At 35.1% G+C, this 23,844-nt stretch overlaps 2 protein-coding genes across 2 annotated transcripts; both read right to left on the minus strand.

Moving 5' to 3' along the window:
• Positions 1–27: 27 nt before the first annotated feature.
• LOC140793212 (cryptochrome DASH, chloroplastic/mitochondrial) lies at positions 28–11,023 on the minus strand. Its single transcript, XM_073144573.1, has 13 exons — positions 10,586–11,023; positions 9,999–10,138; positions 9,304–9,519; positions 9,078–9,218; positions 7,235–7,309; positions 6,196–6,312; positions 6,055–6,101; positions 5,785–5,861; positions 5,307–5,382; positions 5,131–5,200; positions 877–1,000; positions 608–657; positions 28–433 (listed from the first exon to the last, which is right to left on the minus strand). Exons 1-13 carry the CDS (start codon positions 11,001–11,003, stop codon positions 239–241), a joined length of 1,746 nt encoding a protein of 581 aa, XP_073000674.1. The 5' UTR covers positions 11,004–11,023; the 3' UTR covers positions 28–238.
• Positions 11,024–12,485: 1,462 nt separating this feature from the next.
• Positions 12,486–21,007, minus strand: LOC140794057 (glycosyltransferase BC10-like). Its single transcript, XM_073145872.1, has 11 exons — positions 20,834–21,007; positions 19,592–20,093; positions 17,448–17,546; positions 17,158–17,258; positions 17,012–17,083; positions 16,682–16,772; positions 15,082–15,162; positions 14,128–14,187; positions 13,911–14,033; positions 13,774–13,812; positions 12,486–12,994 (listed from the first exon to the last, which is right to left on the minus strand). Exons 2-11 carry the CDS (start codon positions 19,973–19,975, stop codon positions 12,866–12,868), a joined length of 1,179 nt encoding a protein of 392 aa, XP_073001973.1. The 5' UTR covers positions 19,976–20,093; positions 20,834–21,007; the 3' UTR covers positions 12,486–12,865.
• Between the last annotated feature and the right edge of the window lie 2,837 nt (positions 21,008–23,844).

Consider the following 23,844-nt stretch of genomic DNA (forward strand, 5'->3'; position numbering starts at 1 on the left):
GCAAATATAATCTCTTTACCTGCATGATGAAGCAAATTCTTCCATACTAATAATGACTATATATCGAGTTTATAATTAAATACAATCTTGTTATGATCAGAACTTTCCTATTTTTGCACATCAGATCAAAATCCCATACTTCGATAGAGGAGAATTCAGTGAATTCTCCCCAAGAAAAGAATCACCCAAAATGCAGACGTTAAACAAAGATCTCCATCTCGCTCTGTATGAAGGTTGTTCATTTTAGGTACATATTGGATCTTCTTTTATCTCTTTTTACATGATCTTTCTTCTGGTATGTGTTCACAAACTTTAACGGTACAATTTGCTTGATATATGACTGTCCAGGAAAATTCCTTCTCTCCTTCGGAAGTGATTGAAGTTCTGGCAACCAGTAAGCCACATACTCACCTTCAGGATCGTAGGTCTTTGCCTGCAAAAAAGGGATGCATTATTAATGTTCTGATCCTGAAAAGAGAAAATTGTTTCAGTATCTTCCAAACTGTACACTGTACTATTCATATCTATTCAGTACAAAGAAGCTTCTTTGCAAGGATTTTCCATCCTTCAATAGTGTGGTCTTGGAGGAAAAGAGTATGATGCTTACTTGCTTCGGAACGCTGAAATAGCGATCTTCCCTCGGGTCATTACCAACTCCTGTTATAATCATAGACATGTATCAGACTCAAATTTTTTAAATGAGATCTGTGTATATATATATATATATATATATATATATTTCATTACCAACTCATATTAAGCAACCATAGTGCATCAGATTCAATGAGGTAAGAGCAAAAACAGTTCCTTTTGTCATTGTTCTATTACTTCTTTACTTGCATTATTGGATTAGATTCGCACAAGACAAAAACTAACCTGCTCCATATGTCCAGTTACCATAATTTGAAGCTGGATCATAGTCTAAGAGGCATGTTTCAAACCATTCGGCTCCCATTCGCCAGTCTATGCCCATATCACGAACCAGAAATGAGCAGACAATCTGCAGATCATAAGATTTAGGCTTTAGTCTTTGTTTTTCGCATATGAGCCTCACAACAAGCTATATTGTAACAATGAAATAAGGCAACCCTACTCAACTTATGTTATGTAAATGGTTGTATGCATAAAGAAAAATATGAAAGAATAACTACTTTTTTCTGTTTAGCTGAAGGTTTTTTTGCCTGTAATAATGTGACCGGCTAGAAAATGTTACAGAATTTTTTTTTTATAAAATAACATTAACTTGGTAGATTATGATAGATGAGTAAAAGACATGCATTAATTTGCAGGAAAGTGATCACAATATCCCTGTTCCTGTTCAGCAGTAGAACATTCTTTTGTTTCCCTTCTTTTTCTAATCAAACTTTTTCCTTTTGTCAGGGCGTGTAGGAATTAATGTGGATGAAACGCACATACTTCCATAGGATAACGAGAGGAAATAAAAGTCGGAAACTTTAGAAGAAGTGGCTAACATTCCAAAATATGGCTCTCATGAAAAATGTTAAAGTCTACACATTGTTATAGAGTGCTTCTAATTTCCTAGAGACTAGAGTTAGAAGTTCAAAACAAAATTAGTCCTCCCACTGCATGCAGGCTATTAGAGTTATTAAGTTATTATTATTTTTATTTATTTATTTAGACACACGATGGTTTTGTATAAATAGGTTCAAGGCCCCTCTTTCAATAAACACAATATTTTTCGATCATCTCTTCTTCTCTCTTTTCCCTCAACCAATCTAGGGTTAAGGCTAATATCATTTCATGATACGCTTCCCGATCTCTAGGGGCTTTTTCTTAAGTTGGATCCTCGTTATCCAAACAGTCTCTTTCTCTCTATCTCACCACTCAAAATATAAAAGAGAAGCAACGACAACTGCAGCAGTAGCAACGGCACTCACCGCCGACTCATCGGAAGTTTCACCAGAATCCTCGAGCTCGCCTGCAGCTACCTCAATTGCCGCAGCAGCCACTGCCACTGCAACCAGAACAGCAGCAGCAGCCACCGCAAAATATTGCAGCTGTAGCAGCAGCAGACGTGTGCTTTCCGGCCTCCTCGAGCTCAGTCGAAGTCAGAACATCCCCCGTCTTCTTCTCCCTCGGCGCGAGCTCCCCTGTTGGCCGTTCCCTGCAAGTGCAGCAGTAGCAACGACAGCTGCAGCACCCACTGCAGCCGCAGCTGCCGCTATTCTCAGCAGCAGCAACACAGTGGCAGCGCGGCCACTGGTCTCCACCCTTTTCTCCTTTTCAGCTCAGCGGCACTATTTTCAGCACAGAGTGTGCTTAGTACTCGCGCTTCTATATCAGCTAGGCCTGATATTTCTAGTGCCGTTTGCGTCACATAACTGACATTTCTAGTGCTGCCCGTGTCACTCATATGTCTGGACAAAACCATCACTCATCGCGTCCTATATACATTCATTGCGATCATCCTAGTCATCTTGCTGCTAACGACTTCATCCTGAGCTTATTATCTGTTTTAGCAAAAGGGATTCAAGCAAAGACAAGAATTGTCAATTGCCTTTCTCGATCGCTACCTCAAATAGTAGTCCATCTGATCACTCCACTAATCCCATATTTAGCAGTGCACAACTCCTACAAATTCAATAGCTTATTCATAGAGCTTTTAGTGTCACTGGTGTCTCTACTTCTACCTCTATTGCCCCTAGTATGATTAAATCTTAAATTTTTTATTCTGACGTCTCACATCATATGACAAATGACTTCTTTAATTTTTACTAGCCTCACCCCTGCCCCTCTCGCTTTTCCTCATGTTCACACAGCAAATGGAACTCATTACCCCATCTCTCACATTGGCTACATTACTTTCACCACGGATCCCACTAGTCGTCTTACTTTATCTGATGTATGACTTATTTCCAATCTAACCATGAATCTTATTTATGTTACTCAACTTTTTTACTTTGGTTATCCTGTATCATTCTCTTCTACTTTTTGTGTTGTGTAAGACCCATCTACAGGCTAGAAGATTAGGATCAGCTGGAGGATTTGGATCAGTAATTGGATTCACAAGCTTTACTATTTGGATCAAGTTATACTTGTCCAGCCACTCATCTCTCTCCTTCAGACCTGTGCCATTAGTGTTGAGATCATATATCGAGTCAACGTCTCAATACCTTGTCCTAGTATGGGTATTTTAGTCTTTTTTCCTGTTTGTCTCCTTATATTTGGCTGTTGGTTGACAAAACACCAAACCCTTCATTTTCCTCTTAGTGAGAATATATTTGATTCTCCTTTTCACCTTGTGCACTCTGATATTTGGGACCCTACTTCGCTCTCTTCGGGTTTTAGTTTTCTATATAATGTGTTTCATTAATGATTTATCATATTTCACTTAGGTTTACCTCATAAAGTATGTCAAATCTATTATGACTTCTCTTCTTAGGTTCAAATCTATCATACTGTGAGGTTATTCACGTGTCAGAATGGCAGCAGACCATGGCAGATGAACTCCAGGTCCTTCAGCAAATGCACATTTAGGATGTTATCACTCGTCTACTAGACTCGTGTCTGTAAGTTGTAAATGAATATTCAAGGTCAAGTATCAACTCGATGGATCCATTGCCAAATATAAGACTCATTTGGTTGCTCGAATAACTTCTATTCGTACTCTTCTGAGGAATACGAGATAGACTATGAAAAGACATTTGCTTATGTTGCTCGGATAACTTCTATTCGTACTCTTCTGGCTATTACTTCTAGTCGTCAATGACCTCTACATTAGATGGATGTGAAGAATGCATTTCTTCACGGTCTTCTTGACGAAGTGTATATGGTCCTCCACTTGGTTTTGTTATTTCTCCCGGTCATATCTGTTAACTACAACAAGCCATCTATAGGCTCAAGCAGGCTTCCCGTGGTTGATTTGATCGATTTCGTAGTGTTCTTATAGACTACAAATTTCAGGAGAGTCCCTTTGAGCCATCTATATTTCTGTAGTTTTTTGCTCAGGATTGGGTTCTTCTTCTGTATGTTGATGATATGATTATCATCAGAGGTGAGTCCTTCGACGTTTGTTCCCTTCAGCAACATCTTCAGTGCCAGTTTAAAATAAAGGACCTCGGTCTCCTTTAGTACTTTTTGGGTATCAAAATTATTAAGTCATCTCATAGTTTTCTGCTATCCCAATAGAAGTACATTACATACATTCTCAATCGTGTCACCATCACTAACACTCATCTTGCTGCTACCCCAAGTAAGCTTTTTGTGAAGCTTTAGCCTAATGATGATTAGTTGTTTTAGATTTGACTAGATATCATTAGCTAGTTGCGGTTGTCTTCTACCTGAGAATTACTTGGCTTGATATCTCTCATGCAATTAGTCTTATCATTCAGTTTATGCAGACTGCTCGATACCTTCGTCGCTATCTCTTTATGCCATCAACTTCTAATTTGGCACTTTGGGCTTATTTTGATGCAGATTATATTAATGACATATCTAATTGAAAATCAAATACTGGATTCTGTATTTTTCTAGGGGAAGACTAACTTTCTAGCACAGCAAGAAGCAGAATATTATCTCTTGTACTGAATTTGAGTATCATGATATGTCTACTACAACTAAGGAAATTATTTGGCTTTGTCGCCTCCTTGGTGATATGGGTGTTGCCACTCCTAACTCCTCTTCATGTCGACAATGACGGTGCCAAAAAGTTCATTGAGAATCCTATTTTTAATGAGAGGATGAAACACATTGACGTCGATATACACTACACTTACTAGGAGTACTGAGCTAGCATCATTTCTCTCTATTGCCTCAGCACTAAGAAATAGATTGCCGACTTTTTTCATGAAGTATTTTCCTTCTTCGTGTTTTGATCATCTTGTTAGCGAACTCTCAATTTATAATCCAACTTGAGTTTGATGAGAGTTATTAAATTATTAAGTCATTATTTTATTTATTTATTTAGATACACGGTGGTTTTGTATAAATAGAAATGCCCCCTCTTTCAAAAGATCTCAAGAATAATACTTAACGATTCAATTATGAATTCATCTGCATAAGATAATTATAAGGGCCTGTATGTCTTAGAAGATTGTCGTTGCTTCTCTTGAATGAACAAAAAGAAATAGACATCTCGCAAACAGAGGATAGTGAGACGTCTCGAATTACCTGACGCCCTCGGTTTGACATGAAGCCAGTGGTAGACAGCTCCTTCATGTTTGCATCGATGAGAGGGTAACTGAAATTACCACACCAAGGGAACAAATAAGGGGCCATTTACTTCATGATGCTATATTTGCATCTTCAAAACTGAAAATTAAATGGGAAAGGTATTAAAAACAAACCCAGTATGACCATCTCGCCATGACTCGAAGAGCAACTGATCCTTGCTCCAGTTAGAAACTATTTTCTGTGGACCACCTACAAAAGAGACAAAATGATTATCCACCTTAGACCATCAATCTTGGAAAAAGAGTATGCATTACTTCCATTGTTCATCTGACTAGTATGGGCACTTCTTGAGTGAATCTTAGAAAACACAGTATCATTATAATAAAGCATCACATAAAGGTAATTAAGCTTTAATTATCAAACGTGGCCAAAACTACCAGTTTGCCAATTGAATTGAAGAGCAGAATCTGCTCTATTGTCATGAAATTTAGCAACCTTCACTCTCATACTTTTAGTTTATGATTGAACAGGTAGTGTAGTAAACTTATTTGTCAAGTGGCTGGGGAAAAAGGACTGGTAAAACTCCTGAATCAATACATGAGATATGTCTACGAAGAGAATTTAACGGAGGCAGATAGAAAGCTATAGTACCTAGATGAAAAATGGAATTTCCATATTTAATTGAAACGAATCTGAAGTAGTCCCTCCATATCAGCTCAAACAAAACCCTGAAATCATAACCGTGTCAACAGAGGCCATTTTGTGAGCACAAACATAATATAAAATTTCAACATCTGGGTTCAGGTTGCATGCTGAAGAAAGATAACCATGGAATTTAGAGATTTATGAATCTAAAATGTCACATTGTGAAAGGAAAAGTATCTCCGTAGTATTCAGGAGTACAGAGAAAGATTAAGTTACCAATATGTTGAATCATTCGCTAGTCTTTGCTTTTCATATCTCTTTACCTAAGAAATCATATGAAAGCATAAGAAGGCAGCTCATGAATCATCTTATAAAAGTTAAAAGTAAAAATCTAGTTAATAAAAAGGAGACTCAAACCTCTTCATATATATAACGTGGAGAGATACAACCAGAAGCAAGCCATGGGGAGAATTTGGTGGAGTAATCTGGTCCTAACATACCATTCCTTGTTTCTTTATAGACCCTTAACATATCCTGCATGGAGGTAAAGAAAAACATTTTCTTAGAACAAAGAACATGAACATAAGGACATTTATAGAATCCATGTAAGTTTCAATACTTCCTCCTCGACAATTTGTAGGATTTTGTGCTAATTATGTTGATATTTAGCATATATCAAAACAGGGCCTCTTTGGAATATTTTGATATACTAGATTAACAGACAATCAAGAATATAAATCTTTAGCTGATAGAATTCTTGTACCATTGTAATTGTAATGCACAGCAAATAAGAGATAATAACGGATAACCCTGTAACAATGAATTAAGTGGCATTTGTTGAAAGATGGTGCTAGATGAACTCTAACAAGTTAATTTATCTGGCCTTTCACTTGCCCAACTACAGCATTTCAACTCATAACAAAAGGCTCGAAAAAGATGATAGGTCAAAGTGCATTAATCAAGACCAAATATATAGTCGGAAATGGATCGCTGAATTACAGTTACATGTCGCAAAATGTCAAGACAGGGACCTGCTATAGTTGGAAACTTGGCATTACCTGCAACTTAAAGGACCCTAATATCTTTTGCAATAATCCTATCCATAGATTTTGTCTTCATGGTCGGATCTATTACATATTTATTGTAGCATTAACCATAGGCATTCTGATCTCATATTTTTTCCTGTCTTCATTTGATGGATGATGTTAGATGGTGGCAGCAACAATATGCTATTCATGGAACAGCACAATCAGTTAATTTCAACCTATGATATGCCTGTAACTCCCAGATTTAAGTCTCTAACCCAAAAGCCTTGTGTCAAAATATCTCACATGAAAGATGCCTCTGAAAATTTCCTGATTTACACATCATTCCCTTATAAGTTGATGCTTGAAGAGATGGCAGGACAGAATTGTTCATCTAGTATTTTGGAAGAAAAGAGCAAATGAATCAATACCTTCTTCCAGAAGTATTCATCAATTCTTACTAGTGCTGCATTCTCACCTCCAATAAAGTGCATTCCTTTGTTGCACTGCATTTTCAAAGAAAATATACTCTTGTCAATCTACAACAGAGCAACATTTACCATTATTTATAACAGATGACATATCAAATCATAACAGAAGCCACACTCAATTACATACCTCTGAACCATCAAAAATTAAGTTAAAATCAAAGTGTCAAACACTAGCTATCACAATAGGATGAAGTTGTAAATCACTGAAATAAGATGGCATATTATTCCACCTATCTCATTGCTAATTGTATAAATTTATAGTTGGGTGCAAAAGTTGATCTGACTTTTAAACAAGTTTGGATTTAAACTAATAAGGTTTGGGTCATAAACGGACCAACCCATCTAACCCTATTATTAAACAGGTCGTATTCATATTTATTACCTCAACCTATATATAACCCGACCCACCAACCCGTTTATGACACAATAACTCATTTATGACATGATAATCTGTTTATGACACGATAATACATCTATAACACGATAACTCATTTATAGCCCGTCTAACTTATTTATTAATTATTACACAAAAAACAAGTTTATAACCCGAAAAAACATGTTTAGAATCGGAATAACTTAAATAAATATAAATAATTTTGTGTCACCCGATAACTCATTTATGACCCATTTAACCCGTTTAATTTTGTGTTTGCATTATCCTAACCAGACCCGAACCCAGTTAATCCAACTCGATAATCACCCTTATTTACCACGTAGCATAGCTTTTTCCATCATATAACTGATTTACAATAAACATGGGTAAAAGAGAGGTAGAGAGAATGAGAGACACAGTTTATATATATATATATACATATAAAGAGAGACAGAGAGAGAGAGCCAGCGCCCATGTCAAATCCCCTGTTTGGTCATCTATACTAAATCCCACACTTCAGTTATTGTTTTGCATTTTTGTCTATTTTAAGTCTATCTCTAAATTTTTTTTACACGTCTAATCCATTTCAAAGTTAAATATGATACTAAGTGTGTTTAGGTATCAATAACCCAGTTAGTGACTTATATGAAAAATTTTAAAAGCTTAAAAAATTATTTCTTAAGAAGAAAATTTCATATAAGTCGCAACTTATATAGAAATTTGACCTTCATACTTGGCGTTTTTTTTGGAGGATTTAAAATTTCTATATAAATCGATGATCCAGTCAGCGATTTATATTTGAGAAGTTGTTGACTAGGTCAGCAGCTTTCAAACGCATCTAATCTCATATTTAAGTTTTAAAATGCACTAGAGACGTGAAATAAATACTTAGGAGGGCTAATTTAGTTAAAAACATAATCTTTAGCCTTCAAACCATTTGCCAAAATCATCCTTGGGACTAGCTTGGTTCCATTGATTACTTGTGACATGCAGGAAGATAAAATCTATGGATGGACTTGTGTTTTTTCTGCTTAAGTAGTCTGTCAGTGGTGCAAAGCGGCTTTGCCCTGCACTTAGGACATTTGTCCTCTGCATCAAAGCATCAAGCAGCGCAACCCAGTACTCAAAACTACTAAGAGAAGAAACCTACACTATTTCCAGTTTCTATGGATGTTAAGTCATTCTTCTTTTTTGTGACAAAATAAGGACATGCATCTAATTGGCTCGAAAACCGGCCCTGAAATAGATTCACGGAAAACCAGCTAAAGAAAGCTAATCTGGAAAGATTGCTTGTCATCGCACTCTATCACTTCCTTTTCTAGATAGAGAGAGCAGCATATTTAAATTGAGTGTTTCTATCTGGTTGAAATCCTTAAGAGGCATAGAAAACAAAAAGAATCATCAACCTGCCTTTTTTCCTTGGATCCCTAGTTCCTCAAGCTTAGGAATGCTTCCCCACCCACCAATCTCATCCATAGTAATGCTGGGAGGTGGCCCAAGTGATAGAGGCAACTTACAACAGCTTCTTATGGAGCACTTAGATTCAACAGCCTGCGATGGAACTCCGTAATGGAATTAGGCAACCTACTAATAGATGACTAGGATGCTCATCAAAGCATAAACATTTTTTTTTTACCTTCCGAAATTGTGTATAAATGTCCGGTAAGTCTCTAGCACTGAATGGAAGGTCATCAACATGGTACATAGTAGCTCCCCAAATAAGTTGCAATTTGGAGTTTAATTGCTTCTGAGTAGAAGGTTCTTTCTGAGGAAGCGCTACTTGTTGTAATCCTTTGAGCACAAGACGTTCCACGAGAAGCTCCTCACTGCAGGTTTCCTTATGAGCATAGACCTAATACCGTACATTTTGTCAGTGAAAATAACCAGCAATTCTATCTTAGCAGCTATTGAGGAATTTCTGCCTCTGAACATGTCTGATATAACAGAAGGTTCCATAGTGGCCTTCATTGTCATTACTTTCTTAGATAAGTCTTAAGAAAATACGAACTTCTAGACTAGTTTGCAAATACATAATCTAATAATGACCTTGAGATTATTTAGTCAGAAGAAAAGTAGCAGTACTAGTAGGGAAGACAATGGCACAGTAAAAGTGAATAACTCCATGAAAAGCATAGTTCAACAGGAAATGTTGTGCATATTCTTCAATGCAAAAGCCTCCATAAAGGTATTTGTTATGGAGATGCAGGAAGTATTTCATCCAACTGAAATACTCTCTATAAGTTATTATGGCCAAACTTTCTACAAGTGTTGCACTTCGTATTCTGTTGGACATTTGTATGTGAGAGAGAGCAGGGGGGAGGATAAACTTACTGTATGGGCACCAAAAGCTTTTGCAATTGAAGGAAGGATATCCTCAGGCTTCCCATACTTTACTAGCAAATCTAGTCCTCGATTCATCAAGTTCCTTTTTAAGTCAGCAAGACATTCTATCAGAAACTGCGCTCTGAAGGCTGTCAAAAATTTGAACAAAGAAATATGTACTAAAAGAATTAACAAAAGAAGAAAAAAAAAAAAAGGAAAATGAAGCTCACATAATGCGCAAAACGAAATAGCACATGCTTCCATTCTTTACAAGTAAACACAATTGCTCAACACCATGAGAAAAAACATAAAGAAAGATCAGGAACAAAGGACATGTGAGATATGATCTAGTAAGTTGCCAATGACCAACAATTTAGAAGGTAAAAATACCATCTAAAGAATGTAACGACAAAGAATTGAAGCATTTAAACAAAAACCTTGCATGCATAAACTAAGTGCATTCACCAATATTGAACTCAGAACTACGAACCCCAAAGATGGTTACAAATTTTGTGAAGATACACTACAATTTCCTCAAAATTAACACTATTGAACTCAGAATTATGAGCTTCAAAGAAGAAAGGCATAACATATACCTCCAGTTTTGGGGAACCCAAAATAATGTGTGGTCCCGAAATTGCGAGGATCCACGCAATACACCGGCAGGACCGACTCCGACGCCGCCCACGCCCTGACCAACGCCTCGTTGTCAACAATCCGGAGATCATTCCTAAACCAAACGATCGCCACCCCGACGCCCTTCCTCTTCAAATTCGGAGAGGAGTACCTCTTAAACCCCTCCTCGGAGACTACGGCGGCATCCTCCGTGCTTATCCCTGGGACTGTAAAGCGTCGCTCGCGGCGGCGATCGCCGGAATGAGAATGGGGGCTCGTAGAGAGGCTCATTGTGAGCTTGGGATTGGAGAGGTAGGGAATTGGGTTGTTGGGTTTCTTGGAGAAAGGCGAGGGTTTGAGATGGATGAGGGGTGGAGAAGGGAGGAGGCGTGGCGGCATGGTGTTCGGAGCGGAGAATTGGAGGGAGATTTGGAAGGAAATAAAAAAATGTGCCACGTGTAATTTGTTGGTGCTTGAACACGTGGAGGAGCGATAGCCAATGGGGAGATCTCTTTTTTTTTTTTTTTTTTTTTTTTGAATAGCAAATGGGGAGATCTCTAGCATCTGTGGGTCAATGGGAGTCACATAGTTTTGTAAAGGATCGTCTGCGGACCAGATTGCAGGAGTTTGATGAAGCCATCTTTGATTGACTTAATCCGGACCCGATGGCGAACCGGGTAACTGCATCCGGATCCACATCCAACAAGAAAAAGGCTCGATATCTCTATTTGAATTCGATATCACCAAAATTAAAAGCCTTGTTAGTTATTCTTAGGTGTGGATTCTTCTTGACTCACTGGAAAGATTGTTAATTATTAACATTTAATACTTAAGTTGATCAATCATATGATTTTCCTTAAGTACCAAATCTAATCAATCTTAGGAGATAAATAAATAAATTTACCCTATTTTAGTTTTGTCCAAATACAGAGTGACCCCTGAATTTTAATTTGACATTTTAAATTTTTATTAATTGTATTTTACCCCACTTAGTTTAGTTCAATTTTATAAAAATCCTCATATATTTCTAACATAAGTATTTAATCACATTTGGTCTTGATCATAGTGCAACAGTTATTTTTTCATCGTATTTAACTGTACTAGATGTTGAATTTAAAAATCTTTATTATAAACAAAATTACAGATAATTGGATAGGTTTTTCGGTGCATCTAAAATAATAATAGTCAAACTATAAATGACGAAGATATGATAAAAACATGCTTATGTGAAATATCTTTGTTATATTATTGTCATTTAAAAATTTAAAATTTGATCAATATTACTTTAAATACGTTCGAAAGATATATCTAACCCTTTATAACTTTATCTCTAATAAGATTCTTTAAATTCATCATCTAGTTTGGTCAAATATGACAAAAAATAATAATAATTACACTATAGTTAAGACCATATGGGAGTTAAGTATTTAAATTAAAAATATACAGTGTTTTATAAAATTGAGCAAAAATCACAAGAGGTAAGTGCAATATCTTCTAAATTGTTTCATCAAAAACATAATAGTGAGATGGTTTTCTATAAAAATTGCCAAACTTTTAACATTTTCACTCTATATCTTTCTCCTTTTATTGAGATGTTTGGAATTTTATAGAAACAATTAAATCTTCCTATTAAAAGCTCACATCTGCAGGTTTTGCTCTTGAGATGGTTGGGCTTCGGAGAAAATGGGAAAGGCTCTTTCCTTCCAAAGAGTACTATAACTTTTTTGAGCAATTCTCAAACATTTGTAATCTTTAGCTCTTCTGTCTCGCCTTGTAAAGAATTCTTTGCTCTAATATAACTGGACTCTGCCCTTTCTTCTCAAAATTAAAAGAAAAAATTTCTCAAATGTTCAATTGCAATCAAGATAATAGACACAATCATACAAGAAAAGTGTTTTATAATTACCATATGTCAACCAAAAGAACAAATGGATCACATTATAGCAATTTGATAGATCAACAAAATTCACTGTCCAAGAGAGCACTAGAAAACTAAAAATACAGAAGAAAAAAAAAAGAAACCTAGAAAACATGAGAAAAAAATTACGTCGAGAGGGCGTAGTGCACCATCAAATAGACAGCGTCTTAATCTTAGAGACTCAGAATTCTGAGTCATCCCAATTGCTGCCACAACCTTCTGTTGGTGTTATGATAGCTGGTCTTGGTTTCACAATTTACAAAAGCTGGAAACTAGTAATTACTGAAGGATCGAGGAATGAAGGTTGTAAGCAGGCACTCGACCAAAGAATCACGTGGAGAACTCAAATAGCTGTATAATTGGAGAATAAATTCATCAGATTGTCAAGAGCTTCAGGATAGAATTTTCTGGCAAATAAATAACATGGCCTCTTCATCCCATTCCACATGCAAGCTGTCTCAGTCACAAGTTTCTGAAAGAATAGTGATATGTTTAGTAAACTATCAGTATTTGTTCAAGGCATGAATATTGTGTAAATTTAATTAATCATGACAAAAAGAAAGTAGATGCATTGTTAGTGAAAGCACTAGTACTACAGCTGTCATTCTTTGGATCTCTGATGTCTTATTTAGACTTTGTTGTCAGATGCTTAGTCTTCATCTGAATTTTTTTTACTCTAATTGGGTGAAGACTCTTATTTGGTTTATTAGTCAGCAAATTGATATGAACCCATGTATCTGTTTCTTCCTCATTATTTTTCTAGATCTGAAAAAGAAAAGATGATTCTGCCACTGCTTTTCAAGAAATGGTAACACAAAAGATCCAAACAAGAACCAATATTTGTTTGGCCTCCACCTAAAAGGTCATATTACCAGTTGAATAATAACGTACTTCGTAGGAGTCTCAAACTTGCCATGCTAAACCATGTAGTTAAATATTTCTCCTAATAACTTGAATGACCTAGAGAGTCCAGAATACTAGTTCTATTTTAAATGATCCAGATCAAGTATCCCTTAGTGAAAATACAATCTCTACCTGAAGCACCATATGCTACTTTCCTACACTGAATGGTTAGATTTCATTGTAAATCAACAGACAGTAGTTCATCACAAATCTTAAAAATGTTGCATCTTTACAAACTATATGCAAAGTATTCACCGCTATATTTAGAAAAGGCTTCTGAGAAAGGGGAACAACAACAACCAAAATAAGAAGGCAAGAATCGCATATAAGAAGAACTATTAAACTTACCCTTTCATCACTTGTAACATGGAAACTCTTATCAATAGACTGTCACAGCATCCACATAAGAAAATCAGGTGTGAGCTACAGCTGAGAATGATGATCAATAAATCAATAACAGAGAGGAAGTTAAAAGTAAAACATACAGTTATATTCTTCAAGAGTTCATAAGAGATATCTTGAGCCCGATATGCCTTTGGATGCCACTTTCCTTCAGACCAATCAACATGTGTTATTGACCAATTGGCAATTCCAGTTGGATCGACCATCTGAGGATGCAAGTGCAAGTTCATATCTTAGCAAGCAAAAAGAACTAGATATAGCTTAACAAAGTCAAGTGGCCAAAAGGTCTTATGTGCTAACGCTGAATAGGGTTGGCAAATAATGCTCATCAGCATAGCAATTGCGTCCCTCCCATCCTGGCTGCATGAAGATTAAAAAAAATAAATCATTACATCTTTCATGAAACTAACCTCAACTATGCATTTTGCAAGAATTCAGATCCAGCAGAGGAAAAATAGGATTGAAACATAGATTGCAGTGTGATGAATTAGAGATCTTGATTTCATATAAATGCTGTGCAGTTAAAAATATGGTACTTGGGAGACAAATTTGTAGAGCATCAACTTTGTTGACAAATAGCCGACACTAGTTACATCAACTAAGGGGGTGGTTTCATGTACTTCAAAATGCAACATCTATAGTGCTAAATGAGAAACCAATGTAAACAAAAGTCTTATATCTTTTCTCTTTCCTTCCAATTAAAGGTTGAGAGAATGTGTTTTGCTATTCACTTACTAAAAGTGAATTTCAAAATGCTGCATATGAACTCATCTTGAAAAGGATATTCTATGAGATCCACAGAGTAAAAAAGTTTCCAATTACATTTTATATGTAGATGCAATTTTTTTAAATACATGAAGCCAAACAACTGCAAAGTGTTTCATGTTCGATTTATCGTCAATTGTCAATCAGTGGGGATAATGAAAATGCATGTATAAACTATAAAAGACCTCAAGTTGCAAATTTGCAATCCAACTGACATTTAAGGATTGCCTTATTATTTTTCTAAGTTTTAGTTTATGAAGTCTAAGTGAAAAAAAATTTCCACCATCAAACGTAGAGTACAGGCTTCATGGAGTTAAGGATCCATTTCAACTTGATATTTACAGACATTTGTTATCAACTGACTGGCCATATAGTAGTTCCTATAATAATTTTCATATTCCAGATTTTAGCATACGAATACAAATATTTAAGCACATTTTACACTATCTTGATATCTAGTGAGACAAAATTTGGAGGACTGCAAATTACCTTGCAATAAAGCTTGAACTTTGTGTAATATAGGTAGTCTGCCAGAATCAGCACAGCATGTTGCCGCTTGATTGAGAACCACTGCAAGACATGTGTGACAGTAAGCCTTTACTGGAATATCGAAAGAAGAGTGGTATATGAAAATTATAAAACTTCTACATAAGCAAAACAGAAACTTTCTCTTTAAATAAATAAGTTAAGTTTCAAATATATGATGTCAGCAGGTAGAAGAATATAATGGAAATATAAAGTTGATAAATCTAATGCAAGCCTACAAGAATTAGATAGTGAATTTTTCTCTGATAATTGAAAGGCAGCACACTTCCATATTATAAACATCAACCAAAAGCTTCAGCATGTGTTTCACTAGCTCATTTATACAAGCTAACACTTACCCATTCTCATAAATCGTAATAAACACCTCTGGCTACACGGAGTTAATCTTACTTTGATGAATACATACACGTATGGCATGTAACTTTAAGCATGCCTACATGCTAATGACGTATGTTTTCGCAAATCATACACTTTAAGAGAGAAACAGTGCTTGAGTAAGCAAGTGATCTTTTTCACTACTACTATTCTAGTAAGGCAGGTTAACTCATGAGGCAATTAAAAGCCACATTCATAGCCTCCCTTGGAATGTCATCTCCAATATGAACCATGATATGATGTGGTGCACAAACCTCATTTTGACTTTTTCCTTGTGTCAAAAGATTCTAGCCAGGACAACATCAAAAAGTAATATCCTTATGTTATATAAATAGATAAATATATATATAGAGAGAGAGAGAAATAGGATACATGTGGAAAATGAGTTTCGAATTTCCTTAAGATGCACCAACTTGTTCTACAGGTTGGACAACATTTTGACTATAAAGGAGGAATATGGATATTGGATAATGATATGACATTGTACAAAAATCCCATTAGAGTAGCATTTATGGTTAAAAATATATTACATAAAGAATTTTTCCAAGCAAACAGAAAATCTTCAATTTCACTTATCTGGACTCTTTAGTGTAATACATGTATCCTAAAACAATCTGAGTTATATCCCCAGCTTTACTTTTATTTTAAGAATATGTATAGGAAGTATAAGATTACTACTATATTCTGTAGAATATAATATTGAGATGGATAGAGTATAAAGGTATTTGTGGTAACTTATGTATACAGAATACGTGCACGTGGCAATTGTGTGTTAACTGTTTTTGCATCTTTCATTCATTCCAAACTACTATCAAGAACCACCTTCTTTGTTTGCTAAGCTGATGCAAGGATCTCCCTCATTTTAAGTTTCTTTAGCTCTAGTGTACTATATAGTTGCAATAAAAAAACGAACAGTTTACTAAATAAGCAAAATTTAGATTTAAGAAAGGTAATAAACTTATAAAAGCAGATGCTAAGTTAAGATGGTAAGATCTAAATTAACAATACTTCTTATTAAGTGGCTTCAACGATATCTGTTTTAGTTCTCCTGTGAAATCAGGCTAGAACTTTTGGTATACTCCTTACTATATCATCAAAGAGTCCTTTCAATTTCACTAGAAAATTTATTTGTGGCCAGTTTAAGTATTTTGGTCGAGGAATAGTTTACCTGGGAACCCTTTCGAAAGTCATCCTCCTCAATCTCAGGTAGCATATGTTTTGAGTACCTGTCATTTCCATGCGGTCCAGGATCCTGAAAGCTGGCAAAAGAGACAGCATCAGTAAGAAGAAATAGAGTAACATTCTTGAATGGTTCTGTGAAGATTTTAAAGCAGGCAGGAGAGGACAGATAATGATCTATCAGTACTTGGTAGAGTAATCACGATGAATTTATGTAGGTTTTGAATGTACTAACTACTAAACATTGTCCAGATTACTTCCTTAAACAAAACCATATACAAATTCAGGGGGAAAGTTGATACATGACCTACAATCTTACCAGTCAACGAAGCTGATATTTGTCCCCATCAGATAATTGTAGATATAATCAAAATTGTGAAGTGGAATACAGCTGTCATAAGAACAGAAGAATTAAATGTACTGATGAAAGGATGAAAAATAATTTCAATAGTATCAGTTCCATACCTGTCAGAAAGCAATACAAAATGCTGATTATCAGTATCTTGGAGTGCATTTGCCAAGAGCCTCTTCTCTGCATCAATCATAGATATCTTCCCCCAGACCACCTGGTGAACAGGTATTCATTCAAACAATAATTCTCTAAAATTAGCAGTTCATGCTCACAAAATTAACGGAACTAATGGATTTCTTGAAAATGATAATTCCACTAAAAATGGCAACAAATCTGCCACAGTAGCTCCTTCATGCCCATGTCCAGCAAAATGTTCAGTTAGTTAATCTGAGAGGGATAGTACCTTATCACTGCGAATGTCTCTTCCAAAAAATATAGGACTAACATGTACAGGTTTTTCCCTGGATGCATGTACATAAATGGAGAATCTCCCTTCGTGGCCCTAAATAAATAAGAGAGCACGTTAAATTAATGCATAAAAGCTTTAGCTGAATTATTCTAGTAACTGATTTCTTGTTTCGTAGAGAAAATATAGAGGTCATGTCTACTGGCACAGTCTTATTAATTCGTACACTATATGGTAGTTGACCATACAGTCATACAATCAAAACTTCTGGTTATATCAATGTACACTATTCATCCTTACTAACAAAAAGTAAGCTCTGTATGGATTGTGCAAACTATCTATTATATTATGGCACGAATTTATTGACTATGTCATTTTCTATAGATTCTTCTACTAAATCACATTTCACTTAGCAGATAAAGCACTTTGAGATCAAGAGGCTTTTCTTTGCTTAATTCTCAAATGTCAGTCACATGTTGAAGATTGAATCCATTACTATTAGCTAATGTAATCACAAAAAGGGTGAACTCGCAGTTTTCCACAAAGCATTTTTGTGGTATAACTTTTAGGAAGTCTCAGATTTTGCAAAATGGAAGATTGCACTTGTTCAATGAATGTAACCAAGTTGCAAACGTGACAAAATTTATCCTCAAAAGTCAGACCATATACAGAGTAGATGAGAAGACTCACTCCACTTGTAAATAGTTGGAATACTAGTAGAAGACCCAATCCACTATAAATACTAATAGACGAGAAACAAGAAATCTCTCTTTGGAGTATTAAGGATTCTGTATAAGAAAATGCAAAATAATTAAACAGCAAGTGATTTGTACATTCAGAACAAAGGTTCACCGCAGACATCAGAAATATTGAAGAAATCAGTTAAAGACTCAAAAAAAGAAGAAAAAGAAAGACCTAAAGAAGGCATACATTAGCTAATTTACAGGCGCCTGCACATGTAATATGTGATTATTTTTAATATTAATGTTTTCCTAGAATCTCCAAATCATGAAAGAGCTGGGTAGGAACCCTACTGCTAAAATTGTGTCAAATTTTGTAACTGAAAAATAAATCATATTAACAAAATCTAGGATCCTATTCTTTCTGAACAAATACTTAGGAATCTCACAGAAAAATTGATGCCTAAAATATCTAGAGCACTAGAAACAAAAAAAAAATTAAATTGAGGTCTCAAAACAATGCAGCAAGCTGAATAAGTATATAATGATACCATGCATTATTTAAGGACATAGATATGATAGAGTCCACCAACCCTATTGGAATGTGTCACTCGGACATGAGTTTTTATGATATCTATTGTATGAGTATTAATATTCTGGTATTGTAACTGGCATCCATTTTGAATCAAACAAAAGCCTCAAGATTTGTTAACTGTCATAAATCACTTCTAGCAGAGAGCAGAGTGAATCTTCCATCCATTTGAATCCAGTACCATTGATTTCTAGATAATAGGCTTGGGACTCCATCCCATCAGCAGGATCCTATTTCAACCACAACATAGGAATTCCAATGTAAAATCAATGATGACAAGCAAATACACATTTATGTGACATTATTCTCTCTATGTGATCAATTTGCATACAAGATTCACAGCTGAGTTAGCCTCATTTGGTATAGTAGCTTACTAGCTTAGTTTAAAAGTCAATAAGATTCTATTATGGAGATAGAGGAAGTAGATAAAGTAAATTGGATGATTTGCCAACTTCCAAGATTGTAGATGTCTTTCTCATGGGCCTTCTGTTAAATGCAAGACTTCTGTGATCATTTACTCTCTAATAGGTTTTGCATAGATTGTTCTTTATATGTCATCTAGAATTTAGATTACCAGAACTTTCCTTCAGTTGATACCAAATTCAATTTTTGAAAACTTTAGAAGCCAATACCTGATAAAGAAAATTCATAAAGACATGTCCAAGTCACATGTACATTTGCAATCTGTTTGTGGTATGAAATGATAAGAATGGCTATGGTCATTTTAGACGTCCAGCTTGCATGTTAAACATCAGAACAAAAGTATCTTTTGACTTCGCAGATGCAACGAAATGCCTAACTTGGAAAGTTTTTCCTATCATCCTAGAAGGATACACATGTAGCAAACAGATAATAAGTTTGAGCCTTACCAGAAAAAATCTCTCCCACAATCTTTCAAATGGCAATGTACCCGGAGTCAAGAACATGAAAGCAATCTTCGGATTCTTCGATGGAACATTAGGCATCGCAAGGATGTCTTTGATAACAACATGAGAAGCAATCTCCTCATCGGTCAGTACCCGGGAATTTATAGCAGGAAGCCAGTCTTTAAAAGGACTACAAACACTTGAAGCAAAGAAGTAGCAAGATGAATAACGCCGAGGTGGATAGATGTAAGCTCCAATTAATGAGATGCAGACCAAAGATATCAAAACCAATATCCACATGGGTCTTTTCGAAGCAGTCCTGTGGCCTGGTCCATGTGGGATTATCATTTCTTTCTTGCGATCCTTCCATGCATGAGGTACCTTCATCTTGTTTCTCTTCTTATATAGGCCTCACCACAATTACAACCATGAGAAATTAAACCATTAGACATAACCAGAACCTACATTCCAAACTCTGAAAATGCTATAGACTGGGTATCTCTGGCTGCAAAAGGAAGGGGAAAGAAAAAAAATATATATATATCAATTAGCCACATGCCAAATACCAAAATCTTGATTTTTTTTTTCTGTTTATGTAGCACAAAAAGAAGTAAATTTTGGTTTGTACATTCATATCGACCTTTTATCAAAAGGGCAAAATGAAGAGAGCAATTCCAAGTATGGCTTTAAAGCACATCAACAGGACCATCCTCCATTAAGTATAAAGATTAACAATTGGAAATAAAAGAAAAAGGATCCTGCGAGAAAAAACAAATCGTATGTTTCCCTTCCTACAAGCTAAAATAAACCTTATGTCATAATGTAGGTGATCAACTTTGCTATATTAGTCAAATTTGGAGACGAGACGAAAGAGATTTTTCTTTCAAACTATTCACCTCCCAAGACAAATCTTCTATCCCCAAGTCCACAAAGGCCATCGAGAAAAGTCAACTCCAACTCAAACAAGCAATCTAAAAGATTTTGCATCCCGTAATCCCTTAGTTCAACACCAACCAAAACTTTTGGTGGGACTTCCAGCTACAGAAACCTCGAATTCCAAATAAAATTCCCAAAAAAGAAAGGCAAACACGTAGGAATCGACATCAGCCACATCCACAAAGAACGCATCACAATTATTTCAGGAAATAAATTAAATTTCTCCACGGAAACGAAAACCGAGACAATGCCCAGATCGGGAGCACCAAATCCCATCAAACTACAGTTGACAAGGACGAAATCGATTACCTCAAAGAGCTGAGCTGCCCCGACAAGGGGAGATCAGAGATCTACGACGAAGGCGGAGAGAGACAGGTAGCGGGAGATCTACGAGATCCGCTATTAGGGCAGGACGAAGAGTGGAAGAAAAATTATATAAATATTTAAAGGTCCATAAGAGCTCTCTCTCTCTCTCTCGAAGACGAAGAGGTGAGGGGAATTCGAAAAGGTTAAATAGAATAATAGCGTTTCGTATCCGTTTTCGCGTCTTTTTTACATATAACCACTTCTCTTCTATTTTATTTACAAAATAAAGTCCTTGCCCGAGGTTAAATTCCTCCCTTCTAAGCCTTCTATTTTTGGGAAGCTTATATTTATTGTTGAACTGACTTAGTCTAACTCTAATTAATAACAAACCAAAATCCTCAAAGTAATGAAGTATTCTTCATAAGAATGTTTCCAAACTATTTTAGAGAAAAAATAATAATATGCACTAAGAATATTTCCTGAGCGAGGACTAGACTGTAAGAGGGGTCAATTTGCAAATGTGCAACAGAGGGTATTTCTATAATAAAACTAAAATGTATGTCGTGATATGCAAAACCCCGTCCATTTCTCAGTTCCAGCTTTTTTTTTTTTTTTTTTTTGTTACTTTCTCGCTCCCTCCAATGGTTTTCCTCGGGAGGAAATCAGATTGCCTACAGTACTGGGAGGAGGAATTTGCTAGATTTTGATATTTAACATTCTGTTTAACGTGAATTTATGCTGCTCGGGCTGCAGAGGATCCGACTCGTTTGTTTGACGACGGACGCAAGAGTGGAAACATTCGTTGTCCTTGAATGGATTGGAAATTTTTTACGTGGCGGCTTCTTATTGGCTTAACAGGTGAATAAGGGAAAGAGAAGAATTTCGATGGTAACGGGAAACGGATTCTACGAGGAAGGGGAAACGTCTCCTATGTAGGAGTTCAGATAAGTGGCTTGTGGTTTTGTTTCTATTATACGGTGTGTTAGTTTTCCTTTATTGGACTAAAAAGATAGAAAAATAATAGGGAAACTTGCATAAAAGCCCCTGTATGACGGGTTTTTCATGGTTTGAACCCTACCCTATATTAATTTAAATAAAACAAAATATTTCCGTTCCGTTAGAGCTAATGTGAGTTTAAGTTAGCTCAGAGATTCTTTTTAATATTTTTGGTATCTTTTTATAATACATTATAATGTAGGGTATGAACCATAAAAGTCCCATTATGTAGGGGCCTTTTTGCAAAATAAAAAATTAAAAATGCGCCACATTTTGGGGTTGCCGGCCTGCTCTGCAATTAGGATTTGATTAATCCATCAAAAATCGACTAACTAAATTAAAAATTAGGAAGAAAAAGATCGTTGCTTACTTATCTTATTTCAATCTAGGCCGTCGGTTTTTTCTAATTGCGGCTCAGATCGTCTCAGGCTTCTTTCACATTTTTTTTTTAATTTTCTTCTAAACTATTGTTCTTAAAATATATCATTCATATATAATCAAATCAAAAGATATGATCTTCAACTCCACTTATTTTGCACACACATATAACCCTTTTCTTAAATTTGGCATACAAAAATTAGGTTAGAATCGATCATGATGATCAACCATCTAATATATTATAAATAATGTAAAAAAAAATTGAAAATGAAGGATATTTCTGCATATATCCCTCTTTTTTCAGTTGTCTAGATTTCTCAAATTAATTTTAACATAAACGAATCATAATCATAACGAAGAATATTACAGGTAATTCACTAATTTGGCGGCTTTCTAAAGAATTTCTTGAGAAAAAATAAGAGTTTGCGGAACAAAGGTTTGAAATTTTTTTTAATTTTAATAAATAACTCGGGTTTTACGACAGATGCATATCTAAGAGTACACTAATAATAAGGGAATAGATTAGGGGGTAATATTTTCTTATATATATATATATATAAATGACTCTTTCCTTTGAAAAAAAAAAATAAAAAAGAAGAAGAAAAAAGAAATAGATATTGACCAAATCTAGGGGTAGTGGAGAAGGTCAAGTCCAATTTGGTAAGCTCACAGACTATGAAAGTTGTGGGTTGAAATAAGGATCATTCCTAGCCTTAGGCAAAGGTTTTGAACATACCATCATCTCCATCTCCTTTGTGTTGGAAATTGAACAAATCTAAATGGAGTATGGGGGAAGAGTTTCTAAAAGTGAGCCTTAGGAATGGGCAAGTTAGATTGAGTCTTTTGGCTATAAAATATTAAAATGTGTGCCATATTTGGGATTTGGCTTATTTAGCGAATATGTGTAGAAAATATTATACCATTAGATTTGTTAATTAAACTTAAATGTAAGTTAAGTTAACTATACTAGAAATGATTATGAGAAAGTCACTTATTAAAATTAATTAAAGTTGATAGAAATTTTTTTATACCAATTGCCTAAATGGTATTAGTATAAATCTAACTCAGGATATTTTTCTGTATATAATTATTAAAACACAAATTAATTAAAATAATCGATGTTAAATTGTATAGTTTCCCCTTTTTTTTTTCTTTGATGAATTAACTATTTGCACCCTCTTTTTTATATTTATATTAAGAGTGGCATACTTTGGAATTTTTTATTTTTTAAGAGTTAGATGCCCTGTATTTTGGATCTTGTTATTAAATAAAATTAACACCCTTGTGAGAATGCCATATCAAATTGAGTCAGAATAAGCTTGATTTTCCAAAAATACCCTCTCATATCTTATTTTATTTTTGGTTTAGGGTCCTATTTTAGAGAGAAATGTGAGGGTTATTTTAAAAAGATCTAATAAAATATTCTTAGATTGATACCACAGTTATCATAACCACTAGAGAGGAGATAGAGGTTGAGTTGGTGTGTTATTTGTTCAACCCTTTTGGATTGCTAATTTATTTAGGAATATTTTACATAGTTGAAATAATATACTTATAGTTCTAAATAATTTTAAAAACTAAAATTAATTTCTTCTATTATTTTCCTATTTTTAACTAATATTTGAGTGTAAGTACATTAA

Source organism: Typha latifolia, chromosome 8 (assembly GCF_019914945.1).
Source record: "Typha latifolia isolate L0001 chromosome 8, TyphaL0001v2, whole genome shotgun sequence".
Lineage (NCBI taxonomy): Eukaryota > Viridiplantae > Streptophyta > Magnoliopsida > Poales > Typhaceae > Typha > Typha latifolia.

Bases quoted from the DNA above. Each gene is read 5' to 3' on its own strand.
- LOC140793212 (XM_073144573.1), bottom strand. From the start codon at position 11,003: ATGCCGCCACGCCTCCTCCCTTCTCCACCCCTCATCCATCTCAAACCC. The intron at 5,383-5,784 runs GTACTATAGCTT...TCTCTTTTGTAG, and splicing joins AAATTCCATTTTTCATCTAG to GTGGTCCACAGAAAATAGTT. The intron at 1,001-5,130 runs GTAATTCGAGAC...TATGATCTGCAG, and splicing joins TGTCAAACCGAGGGCGTCAG to ATTGTCTGCTCATTTCTGGT.
- LOC140794057 (XM_073145872.1), bottom strand. From the start codon at position 19,975: ATGAAGGTACCTCATGCATGGAAGGATCGCAAGAAAGAAATGATAATC. The intron at 17,547-19,591 runs GTAAGGCTCAAA...TTATTTATTTAG, and splicing joins TGTGGGAGAGATTTTTTCTG to GGCCACGAAGGGAGATTCTC. The intron at 17,084-17,157 runs GTATGGAACTGA...TTCTTATGACAG, and splicing joins TTTGTATTGCTTTCTGACAG to CTGTATTCCACTTCACAATT.